The 12,958-nt window shown below is 35.4% G+C and overlaps 2 protein-coding genes across 3 annotated transcripts; one reads left to right on the forward strand and one right to left on the reverse strand.

Moving 5' to 3' along the window:
- The first annotated feature begins 875 nt into the window (after positions 1-875).
- Positions 876-5,435, forward strand: LOC130742758 (triosephosphate isomerase, cytosolic-like). Its single transcript, XM_057594859.1, has 7 exons — positions 876-1,023; positions 1,247-1,322; positions 3,772-3,980; positions 4,124-4,256; positions 4,667-4,840; positions 4,924-5,006; positions 5,160-5,435. Exons 1-7 carry the CDS (start codon positions 985-987, stop codon positions 5,205-5,207), a joined length of 762 nt encoding a protein of 253 aa, XP_057450842.1. The 5' UTR covers positions 876-984; the 3' UTR covers positions 5,208-5,435.
- Positions 5,436-5,872: 437 nt separating this feature from the next.
- LOC130746324 (CDPK-related kinase 3-like) lies at positions 5,873-12,958 on the reverse strand. 2 transcript variants are annotated; one of them, XM_057598915.1, is made up of 11 exons: positions 12,282-12,955; positions 9,807-9,937; positions 9,358-9,399; positions 9,160-9,268; positions 8,935-9,013; positions 8,125-8,421; positions 7,802-7,911; positions 7,156-7,263; positions 6,898-6,960; positions 6,344-6,511; positions 5,873-6,216 (listed from the first exon to the last, which is right to left on the reverse strand). In XM_057598915.1, the coding sequence occupies exons 1-11, from the start codon at positions 12,759-12,761 to the stop codon at positions 6,079-6,081; spliced, it is 1,725 nt and encodes a 574-aa protein (XP_057454898.1). In that variant the 5' UTR covers positions 12,762-12,955; the 3' UTR covers positions 5,873-6,078. The 2 variants fall into 2 exon arrangements, with proteins under 2 accessions (XP_057454898.1, XP_057454899.1); XM_057598916.1 differs by having other exon boundaries at positions 6,078-6,216; positions 6,426-6,511; positions 12,282-12,958.

Raw genomic sequence — 12,958 nt, forward strand, 5'->3', positions numbered from 1 at the left:
CCAATCTAGCTAAACCAACGGATTTACTACCTCTCAGGCTTAACTGCCGGGACCACTAGACTCCAGGGATACCTCACACTAAGTCTTAAGAGCTTGAAGATAATAACAAGGTGATTAATGAAAACAGTAAGAAGAAATAAAGTTGCAGAAAAACAAAAGATCGAATCCAACAAAACTAACTACTGATTCCAGAACCCTTCCCTCACGGGAAAAGGCTCTGATACCAGAACATGCGGAAAGTAAAAAACATTTTGCAAATATAAAATGAAAACTCAGAGTACTTACAGAAACAAGCTTTATATATGTATATATATATATATTTATAGACAAATGTTATTTATTAGTAATGTTAGTAAATTAGTCCCTCCTCAGTGTTTGAATTTGGATTTTTCACCATTCATCCCACCCAACCCTTATATCCCCTAACTCTTACCATTTGAGTTAACATACAAGAACGGCCGCAATTCTATATTCCATGTCAGAATCTAATGAAGAGAAGATTTCAGCCTTGGCACTTGAGATGTGAAAAGAAAACTTGGGTCAAAATAATCTCACACATTTTAATCATAAGAGAAAAAAAGTATATTTTGAAAAATTAAATAAAGTTATCTAAATAACTTGAGATAAATATTCAATAAAATCACTTTAGTTATAGATGGTTCGACAATATTTTAATACGGAGTCTTAAATTTTTTTAGCTCATAAATAATAACATATATCAAAATATTATTTGACGACTAAACTAAAGTGATAAATCTTATGAGAGAACCAACAAAACAATCAATCAATATGGTGACCAAATAAAATAAAATAAAATTCTAACGTTTAAAAAAATATAAAATATATTTCCACACACTTCACATTCACAACTTGTACGTAGCTAGCGTTGGCTCTTGAGATGCTCTTCAGACAGAACATCAGTGCATAAATGGGCGCCAAAGTTCTTCGATAATCTAAGAAGAAGAAGAAAAAAAAAGGTCTATTATGGGCCGAAAATTCTTCATCGGTGGTAACTGGAAATGCGTATGCATGTCTTCTGTTCTTAATTTCTTTCCATGTCTTAATTTGTTTGGGTCGTACATGCATGCTCAAAGGAATTGTTCGCTTGAATTTTTTGTAATATTGGTCTGGTAGAATTATTTTTTTTCACCAAATCTTGTAGCTCGTGTTGTGGAAGCAATTAGATCAAGTCTATTCATATGATGCAACAGAGTAATTGATGCTTTGAAAATTTGCTTTGTTGCAGAATGGGACTACTGAAGAGGCGAAGAAGATTGTTGGGACTTTGAATGAGGCTAATGTCCCTGGGGAAGATATTGTGGGTGAGTGTCTTTCTGATGGGTTTGATTTATCTCTTTTCTTTTCATTCCGAGTAGCGCACTTTTGGCAATATTAATTATTACATTACATATTACATGTAATAAAAATTATATATCTGTGGTACCCCTATCCTTTTATGGCTTAATCTTACTAATTCACTCTCAATTTAAATTTTTTATAAAGATGTTTTATTTCATTCTTTCACATTAATACACTTAAATTAAGTATGAATTACATTTGATTTTATTTGTGTTTATGTGATGGTGGAAGTTAAAAAAATTATTGGCAAACCATGTTGAGTTTATCCTATTGATTTAAGATGTTGTGTTTAGTTTGAGATTGTTATTTTAATTTGTCATTGTTGAATATGAATATTTCTTTTGACATTTTCAAACATTTGAAAATAAAATAAAATATTGTTTTGGAGCAGGTTCTTGGAAAGCGAGGGATGGGAGGTCAAAATATTAATTTTTAAATAATAGTTTCTAACCTGATTATTTTTTAAAATGAAATGATAAATTAGCAGAATTTAATATCCTAATAATTACGTCCAATTCCATCAAAAAAAAATACGTTCAAAAAAAGATATCCTAATAATTTATTTTTATGAAATCCTAATAATTTATTTATTATGATAATACCCCCTCTCCAGTTCCCTAGAAAAATCTCCCAGACAATATTTTACTATCTTGAGTTTAAGTAATCGTGAACTGAATTCACAGGTCTGTGTGTATATTGTCTATGTGTAAATTATTTGTAAACACTAGAAATGATTAAATTTAATTCCGACTAAAGTAATTATGTGTCTATTTTACATGAATCAAAAATATATTTAATTTAGGCCTGCCCGTTTAATGTCATGTTCGACACTCGTGGGAATTAGTCCTACAATTATCAGCATTGAGAATAGCTTGAATAAAAAAGATTAATCTAAATTTTTTTGTATGTTATTTAATATTTTCTCCTAAGGTAAAATCTCAACTCCACCAATCTTACCCGCTTGAAGCGTGAACAATGCACACAGGAGCAGACCTTAGTTTGGACAGGGAGGAGCTCTAACTCTCCCAAAATTTTAAAAAAATCTAATATAGTAGATGTCTCCTTAGGTTTTTTCCAGTTTATTAACAATATACAAAATAAAAGGTGCACAAATGACAATGAATGCATGTCGTCCAAGTGGTTTGAATCTTTGCTCATCAGTGAGGGGTAGAAATAGGTCAGGCGGCTCGTCAAGGGCCTATGACTCGGCTCGTCTAAGGCTCGGCCCGGCCTGGCTCGTTTATTAAAAAAGTCAGGCTTAGGCTTTTTAAAAGGCTTGTTTAACTAAAAATGTCAGACCCAAACAATTTAAAAAGCCTATTTGGCCTGACAGACCGGCCTACTTATATATTATTTTTATTAATAATATAAATAAATATAATTTAATTATATATAATTTAATTTTTTAAACCGACGTATACTTTAGTATAAAAGAAAACTCAAAGTCCCTACCCTAACCTAGATTAGAAACGTTCCAGACATATTCAGCATAGCACATCCTCACCCGCACGGGACGCAGGTTGCAGCCAGCCGCCACTGTCGATCTGCCGCTACCAAGTCCACCTCTCCCGCAATGATATAGGTTTAGTTTTTGAAATGCAATGAAACAAGTTTTTTATTTGAAAAGAAAGTGCAATGATATATAAAAGGCTTATTAGCCCGTCGGCCTAATGACCTTCTTTTGATAAAATTGTCTGTTAAATAGGCTTTTAAGAAGGCTTGTAGGTCAGGCCAGACCTTCGAAAAGGTCATGTCAAGCCATAAAATTTGGTCTATTGATAGGTCACAGGTCAGGCTTGGGCCACGAAAAGAGAATGCAGGTCAGGCCTAGACCACGCAAAGCTTGGCTCGGCTCGGCCTATTTCCACCCTACTCATCACCTCTCAGTTGAACCAAATCCTGTTCATTTTTTGCTATTTTATATTTTATATTGTGTTTTTCATCTAGCTGTCTCCATCTTTTCTTTTATTATTATATTTTTAACTAGCTTCACCTTTACATTTAACCACAATTTAGATAAAAGTGTAAAAAAGGGGAAGTAAATTTCTATGATTATTATTTTAGGTAAAATTCCTATAATTATTAACATAACTTAAAAACAAATTTTCAATATTAATGTAAACGAATTAAGTTTATCTTCATTTTTTTTCGTATATGAGTATTGTCGATAAAAAAATTATTTTATGTATGGAAATTTTATTTTAGCCCCATGAACTTTTTCTCCAAGTTCCGCCACTGAATTATGCACATGACCAAAAATATGTTGAAATTTCATTTTTTATTATAAGAATTTGATGCGACAATGATAAACTCTAGATTACTAGTCAAAATTAAATATTATTCTAAAAGCTTAAATGGTTAGAGAAGATGTTGGTGTTGACATATGCCAATTAACTTGTGTTTTTTTTACAGAGGTTGTTGTGAGCCCTCCTTTTGTGTTCCTATCCTTTGTAAAAGCTTTACTGCACTCTAACTTCCATGTTGCTGCTCAAAACTGTTGGGTTCACAAAGGCGGTGCTTATACCGGGGAGGTCAGTGCTGAAATGCTTGTGAATTTGGACATTCCTTGGGTTATTCTTGGTCCATCTGAACGAAGACTGCTTTTAGAAGAATCAAATGAGGTACAAATTGTCCAATTATATTGCATGTGCTGACTCTATTATGATTCTACTTTGTGGTGTTATTACTCTTGTACAGGCAAAATTTCAGATTATATGATTGATATTTGCTCATTTTTACTAAGCTGCTTTATTGTCTGTTACAGTTTGTGGGAGATAAAGTAGCGTATGCACTTTCACAAGGTCTGAAAGTTATTGCTTGCATTGGAGAGACGCTTGAACAGCGTGAAGCTGGTACAACATTGGCTGTTGTTGCTGAGCAAACAAAAGCAATTGCAGGTTCATTTTCCCCCCATTCATAAATTCATATTCTGTATATTGTATATACTTGAACTCTTGTGTTGTCATTTCTCTCTATGAGATGATTTCTCAACTCTCACACTGTCACACATAATATATTGAATTATTTACCAAAGTAATTATAGGTAGATATACATTTTGTGACATACATTCATTAGACATACACATTTGTGGCGGTTTATAAGGATGTCACTATGGGCCCTTAAAAATCCCTACAAGTATGTTTGTCTAATGGATATTTCTCACAAAGTGTATCTCTATAGATCATTATTGTATTTATAATTCTAGATAACAAGCCTTCTCTGATTGCATTAACTGATTGCCATTATTTCACCACTTGCAATTTTCTTGGTAATCAATATTTGTACTGACATCAATTGTATTTACAGCTAAAATACCAGATTGGGATAATGTTGTTTTGGCCTATGAGCCAATTTGGGCCATTGGGACAGGAAAGGCTGCAACTCCTGCTCAGGCACAAGAGGTCCATGCTGACTTGAGGAAATGGATTCATGACAACGTGAGTGCTGAAGTTGCTGTGACTGTGAGACTTATCTATGGAGGTACTTCCATTTGTACTTTACTCTCTATCATTATTCATATGCAGTTGCTTAGGTGTGAAATAATAAGCATATGTTAACTGCAGGTTCTGTAAATGGAACAAACAGCAAGGAATTGGCAGCACAGCCTGATATTGATGGATTTTTGGTTGGCCGTGCTTCCTTGAAGGTGATTATTTTTGTTGTGTTCTGTTTTTATTTATTTATTTGTATATATGAAACTTACTCACAAAAAATTGAAGGTAAGACTGCTTACATTAAATCCACAAGTCTGGCCTATTGTTTTATATACAAAACTGACTTCTGTACTTTCTGAAATTAGCTGGAGTTTGTCGACATCATCAATGCTGCCACTGTGAAGAAGAACTGAATTCCTAGTTAGGAACTTGTATGCTGCCTTTCAAGCTGCTTCAGAAATTAGTGTGTTTTGTGGCCAGTGCTTTGAACTCGTCTTTAGTACTGAATAAATATGATTTCCTTTCACGTAATCTGTAGGGTATCAATTGGATTTTGTGGTTAAACTTCTCATAAAACACAGTGTAACTGCCATAACAATTGGTGGGTAAATAATAATATTGAACGCCAGAGTTTTTGTTGATTGTGCTTTTATGATCTTCATTTTCTTTCCTCCATTGATACTCTTGTCATTTAGATTGTGTTTTGGACTTTTGGTCATGGGGGATTTGCATCCTCTTGAGTCTTGAATGAGATGTGTATTTTAGATGCGAAAATTAATAAAATGAATTTACCATGAAAAGACAACATGTAAGGTATAATGATAGGAGGCTCTCCAGCTTCACATTTCAAGCAAATTTAACATACATGAGAAATTGATTTGCATTTGTTAGTATAGAAAAGGTGAAAATAAATGAACATACATAAGAAAGTAATGCAGTAAACTTAACTTCCTGCACAATGTTATAGACTTAAACAGTTATTTTTTCGGAAGACGATGACAGTAAAATGCCACATTAGATACATATTGCTTTGATTTGACTATTAATCTTGTTTTAAATACATTCACAAATTAATGAATAATCATGGGAACAAACCCATAGAAACATCATATTATTACTTTGGAACAAGGATTTACATACAATTGACTCAACATTCCCTGTATGGACTTCCTAAGCCATTCAGTTATACACATTCTTCTTTCCCCACCAATAAATAAAGAAAAAAATTCCATAAAATTCTCTATATCTCTATATTTCCACATCCTGAAACTATAGTCAAAGGGCTCAACGGTATCTCGTATTTGAACTACGGGGAGTCACACCATGTAAAAATTTTGTATATCCAAGTAAACTAAGCTTTCCATCAGTATTTCTTATCCAATCTTTGATAACTGAGTAAGCTGGGGGACCAAGATTCAACTCCTGCAGCCATAAAGAATAAAATATTATTATATATTGAAAAACATATGGATGCACAATTACATGTCAGGTCAAACATGGAAGAATGGATTATTATGTAATAGAGAAAGAAAATAATAGCAGCATTTACTCTTGCTAATTCTTCAACCGATATAAGACGGTTGCCCTCTCTCTCAAAATGTTCAAAAGCAGTGGAGGCAATATCTTCCCACCTATCAAGTGCCTCCAATTGATAAGTGCTAATTGCAGCTGCACAAAATTCTTCAAAGTCCAACTTTCTATAGGCAAGTGGTTCCATCTACAAAATGATTCAAGGAAGTTTACTGGATATGAGGTACTTGACACAAGCTTTAATGCATAAATCATAACTACGCAGGAACATGTCCAGGAAAAAATGCCATGTAAGTAAAAAACAAATTGCAGACATATATGATATAACTATCACTTCACACTTCCAAGTCAGACAGGGGTATCTGACTATAGAGCAAATGCAATGGTAGGTAGATCAGTAATCTAATATGCCATTATATTTTCTTCAGAAATATTTCTGAATTGGAGCAAAACTACTACTGCTAGGGTCAAATATTTAAGAAGAGCATAGCTGGGAACGTATATGCAATGACATGTCTGGATTCATCATGCCAAATATATTTTCTCTATATAAGTATAAGAATAATGTCTCACCGTTTGTATGATATCAAGAACCCTTGACTCCCTCATGGCATCAGTTGCATGCCGTACAAGAGCCTGCAAAGTTTAATTTGAAACTTGATTATAGGGACTAATAAGTTGTAAAGAAAGGACAGTGAGGGAACAATGGCAAACCAGAAGAAAAACACACTCATCTACACAGATATGAAAGACAAAAGAAAAAGTTGCGCACATACACACTGTATCAATCATATCAAAACTGGAGGATTTATAAGAGAAGCAGTATATAACCATTTTGAAATTGTCAAGGGAGATGTGCCCTTCTCTATTTGGTTCCAACAAACTGAATTGTGCCCTAAGATAGGGCAATTCATCCTCTGTCAAGGCTTTTGAAAGGGCCTAAATAATAGAAGCAAAAAAGATGAGTTAGAATAGGACAGAAAAAGATCTTCAATAGGCAATAGTCTAATTTCAGAACTGGTAAAAGAAGTGCTAAAATATGTTTTTCAAATAGCAAACTATTGAGGATATTTTATGCGGAAGAAATCCATGTCAGAGTTTCCTATCAAGTATTAGCTTTGCCACCATCATAATTGATGATAGACCTTTAACAGCACACATTTTTTTATTTCATTTTTCTTTGACGGGAAAAAACACATTTAAGTGGCTCACATCATAGACCAAAACAATGTGATGAAACTACCGTTATACACAGGGAAAAAAATCATAAAAAAGGAAGGAGAGCATGTGATATCAGTTGAGGGAAGGATGAAGAAATGCATAGAATGAACTGGAGCAAAAATATGCCATAAAAAAAAAACTTATTTAGTACAAACATGGGTGATAGATAGTACTAAGTAAGGAATAACATGATTAGGGATGATACTATTAGTTAAACTCAGGATTAGCATATTCAAGGAAATGAATTAAAGGGTACCTTCACTGCTGCACGTTTGAATGGTGTCGCATGAATATAAGCCTTCACTAGTTTATAAACTAATATATCTAAAGGGATGGGGCGGCTGTCATCCCTCAACCAAGGATGATCTGCAGTTAAAGAAATATGCATTAATTAGTCAAATAAATTCGATTTACACGGATAGTTAGGTATGAAATTCCAAAATCAGAAAGATTGATTAAATTGTTCAATTTTCAATACTTATGCCCAGATGTTATTATGTGGTGATGAGTCAGTTAACAGATAAGAATCTCATGATGATTAAAATGGGAACATTGAGTTAAACTGATATGACAACTTACTTAGAGCTTGGACAGCAGACATTCTTTTCCTGTAGTCCTTGTGTAGGAGCCTTTTCACAAAGTCCTTGGCCTCTGCAGAGGCAGAAGGCCAAGGTAAATCATCAAAGTTTAGGTCAGCTCTAAGCACTGCACGGAAAATTCCAGATTCTGTCCGTGCCCAGAAAGGTCGGCTTCCACATAACAAGATAAAGCTAATAACACCAATACTCCATATATCTGCTTCCAGACTATATGACCTGTGAAGGACCTCAGGTGCCACATAATATGCACTCCCAACAATGTCATTCATTCGTTCGTCTGTATATTAACACACACATGAAGGGAAAAAATTAAGAGGGGTAGCCTTAAATCCACAAACATCAAACCAAGCATGAACGAAAGGTAGCAGCAGTTTTGGGAAGTGGCTAAATGAGACAGACTACAGAGACCGAAGCAAGCACTATCTAGTGCCAAATATCAGTAACCTGTTCCTTTTATTCATAATATATGCAGATGATCTCTTTAATCCATATTGTTCGTTTCAAAATGATTCAGATTTGTGGATGTATGAATAGGCCCAGCCAAATGACACTGAAAGTGATGCGATGTAAAATCCCATGTAAATTTTAAAACATGGCCAAAAGTAGTTAGAGGATAAAATAACATTGCTAAATGCATTATTATCACTAAAACCCCAAAAGTCCCAACAGTCAACATGATGTCATTTAAGAGTATTATGCAAAGGTAAGCCACACAAATGAAGTACGTATTTGGTAGAGACTGTTTTGCGAGGAAGAGGAAAATAAAATTGAGAATCACTCTAATTCTTACCTGGCCGGATGAAGTCAGACAGACCAAAATCAATAAGCTTCATTTCAGCATCCTCACTTCTTGAAGTGAAGAGGAAATTCTGTGAAAGCAAAACTCGGACAGAATCAGCAACACTATTGACATTCTTTTTCTTATATAAATATAACTCATGATATTAAAAACAGAACTAGATGTTATTATTACAAATTATTATAGGGACAAAGATTAATTCATAACAGCACAAACCTCAGGCTTCAGGTCACGGTGGACAACGCCTTGAAGATGACAAAATGCAACTACACTTAGAATCTGCAAAACTATAACCTTGGCATCCTCCTCCGTATACTTTCCTCCCCTGGTTTAGAAGTGAACGCTATTCAATTAAATTAGAGGATTATATATATCAATTTAAAAATCGCAAATAAAAAAAAAATAAAAACCAACCTTGATAAAATTCTGTCAAGAAGCTCCCCACCTTCACACAATCTGATAAGAAGGAAAATTCCGGAAAAGGTCACTATATGATGATGCTACAATCTGGAGATACATGCTCCCAACAATTTAACTATACTTAGAAAATATCCAACAAAAAGAGTATAAGCTGAGTAGAAACTTATAAATTAAAATCATTTTACAATCTAGATGTGATTGAAATTACTTAATCTTCCTAACAGGGAAAGGCACAAAGGAAAATAGAACCAAAACTGAGAAACTGGAAATTAAATGCAGAGCTAATAGAAAAATGATAAGAATATGTACAACAATGCCTTTCTATTGTTCAAAGCGGCTACAAATTAACAAAATGTACATAGAAAACCATAAAGATTCAGTTCTGTAGAATTCGACATTATTCTTGCTTTAGATGATATTGAAAGTGATGACAAAACACATACTCCATAACTATGTATACATTGTTGGCATCCTCAAAAGCATCATGAAATTTGATGAGATGCTTATGGCCAGATAGAGCTTTTAATATCTTCACCTCTCGGCGAATGTCTTCAATTGCTGTTGCTGTGGTCATCTGCCAAACAAATCCTATTAAGACTGGAAGAGGTATCCATTGTGCAAGCGTAAAGAAAGAAAAAAATAATAATTATATGCGAATATGACTTCTTTTTCTTCAAAGTTTTAAACTCAAATAAAACTGCAAGGCACATAAAGTACAAAAACAAAAACCAATTTTTTTCCATCCCATACCCTATCATGTATTAATTTCAAAGAATCAAAGATAGGCTATTTACCTTTAAAATCTCATTGTTTGACTTATAGCTTTTCATTAAAAGTAGAATTGTGTCTTAGATGACAGCAGTGTAGTTAATTTAAAATGACAACTTTCTGCTCTGGTTAATTGCAGTAAAATGTAAACTCTGGGGCTTTTGGAAAAATACAAGGTCATACATATGTTGAAAAGATTGAAGGTCAAGATCTAAGTTTTTCTGACTAATCCAATAGTGCACAAAATCAGATTTAACATTTAAAATTGGTCAACAGCAGCTATTCTTCTTTGTGAAAGAAGCAAAGATAGTAAGTTTGAAACAGCTCCTGGCTTTCCTATCAGATTCCAGGTTATTTCAATTCTGGCTTACACCTCCCCCTCCATTCCTTTATAATTCCAATCCCAGCCTAATGGTCATATTCTCAATTACCCAAATCTGGTACTTATCATTTCACCTATCTTATCTCTGATTAACTTACTTTAACTGCATTTAATCACCAGGAGTAGGTCCCAGTGGCCCAGTATTCCCTCTTCCCCCCTCTTCTAGCACACATCTTTGCAAGGGGGGGGGGGGGATCTAACAGGATAATTCAGAAACATCTATAGAAATAGTAAATTTAGATCACAAATTTTCCAAATCTATGTCATTTTCACATCACAGCCACAGGAAACCATGGACTCTGTAAAGGTCACACTACAAGTAACGCATTAAGTAACCAAAGCAGCCTCATTATTAAACTTCAGATAATTACATTCCAGTATGTACAATAATCAAACTCACAGTAAAACATTAGTACTGCTTGCTGACTTGCTTTAACTTACCCGGACCGAGGTCCTTAATGTAGCCTGCTGGAGTACAACTTTTGAGGACTATTATGAAAACTATTAGGAATACATATTATTTAATTTCTAAGAGAGGATGGTTCCAGGTAGAGCGTAAACTTAGAATGCAAAAAAAAATGAAAATAGAAATGGTGCAAGTGCAATCACTGGAGGAGAAAGGTTATGTTATATGTATACGAAAACCTATATATGAGTATATATGAACGAGAGAGACAATGCTATATGCTGACAACCAGATCTGCTATGTTCATTAAATCTGTGATTATGTTATATGTAAAAGCAGGCCCCTGAAAATTGTAATTCATCTAAAACTCAACTGAAAAAAAAAAGCAGGCCCCTAATTTTTACAGGTTTGAGACATAACTTCTCTTACAACATTACGAATCACTCACATCTCACCTCCTCTAGAACTAGAGGTGACTTTGACTAAAGGCTATGCAGGCAGCTACAACGGCAGCCGACGGCGGCGGCGGCAGATTCCTAGGAACTTTGGTTATATATAGCTAAATCATACAATTTAGTTGCGATTTAACTATTAACGACCCCCTCGTCGTTGTAATCCCGATTTTGACTACTATTGCCTGGACTAGTCAAGGGCTAGTGCACAGCCAGCCTGCATCAGCACTAAGGCACCAGAGTGAGGTGGAATGTTAAGATCCAACGGCAAGGTCCGGGACTTGAATTCCGCGTTGGAATTATGAGATTCTAATATGGCGTTAATAAGGTATTGAGCTCTCCAACTACAATGGCTAGCTTTGGTGGTAAGTTCGCACAAGGTTCTTATCAATTAGTACCAATGACTATATTTGGTCACCTCCCATGTCCTACCATAACATACTTCGTCCAAATCACACACAGGTGTCATTTTTCGAGATATAAACTACAAAATTCAAAACTTCAACCCCTCTGAAGATTCTTTATGTGAGACAACTTACCACTCAAGTTTTAATCCTATTAATTACCTTTGGAAAAAGAAGTGAGGCCCGAAAAAAAAAATGTACAACTAAAGTAGCCCAAGATTCTTACACCAGTGAATCAAGCAACAATGATTAACCTGAGTTTCCCAAATGCCATTGTAAAAATCCACAACAATCACAACAAGACCTCACAATAAAATGACTAAAAATAGTAAAATACTAATCACACAGAAAGATCAATGACTTGACAAAATACCAGATTAGTGTCAATTAACTAGAAATTGCAACTACCAAATAAACCAAACACAATCATAAAATTATACCAAAAAAGCAAAATCAGCAAAACAAACATCTCCCAAAAAAATGGAAAGGCATTGGATTGATTGTACCTTAGCCTTGGAAATAATCTTAACAGCTACAGGTTGGTCTTTGAGGTCACCCTTCTTACCCTTAGCATAGCAAGTATGACCAAAATGCCCTCTCCCCACTTCCTTCCCAAGCTCATACTTAGCACCAATATTCTTGCTATACCCAAAGCTCTTATCCAGCACCTCCTCCACCACACCCTCCTCCTCCGGTATCGTCCCCTCCTTCGGCTGCTTCGCGTGTCCCAACCGCTTCGCCAACGACGCCCTGATATGCTTCGCCGGCGAAGGCGGCGGAAACGGCCGTCGGAGGAAAAACCTCCTCGGCGTGCCTCTCGCCGGCGACGGCGTCACACCACCACCGTACGGGTACGGGCTTGCGGCGGAGGAAGACCGCGCCGGCGTGAAATTCCCGGCGGCGGTGGTGGAGGTGGGAACTATGGTGGTTGTGGTGGTGGTGTGATTTTCCGGTGAGGGATTGGTTTTGCCGTAGCACTGGCCCATGGTGATCAGACGGTGGGAGTGAAAGTCAGTGCATCGGAGGGTCGAGAGTGATCCAGCGTTGTACGAATTGGACGCTGGAAACTTGAGAGAGAGGATGAGAAAGAGACAGAGGCGTTGAGAAAGTGAAGAGAAGAGAAGTTGTGTGTTATGTAAGGAAATATAATGGAAAGGGCGGGTGAGAGGTGTGACTGGTACAC

This window comes from Lotus japonicus, chromosome 3 (genome assembly GCF_012489685.1).
Source record: "Lotus japonicus ecotype B-129 chromosome 3, LjGifu_v1.2".
Classification (NCBI taxonomy): domain Eukaryota; kingdom Viridiplantae; phylum Streptophyta; class Magnoliopsida; order Fabales; family Fabaceae; genus Lotus; species Lotus japonicus.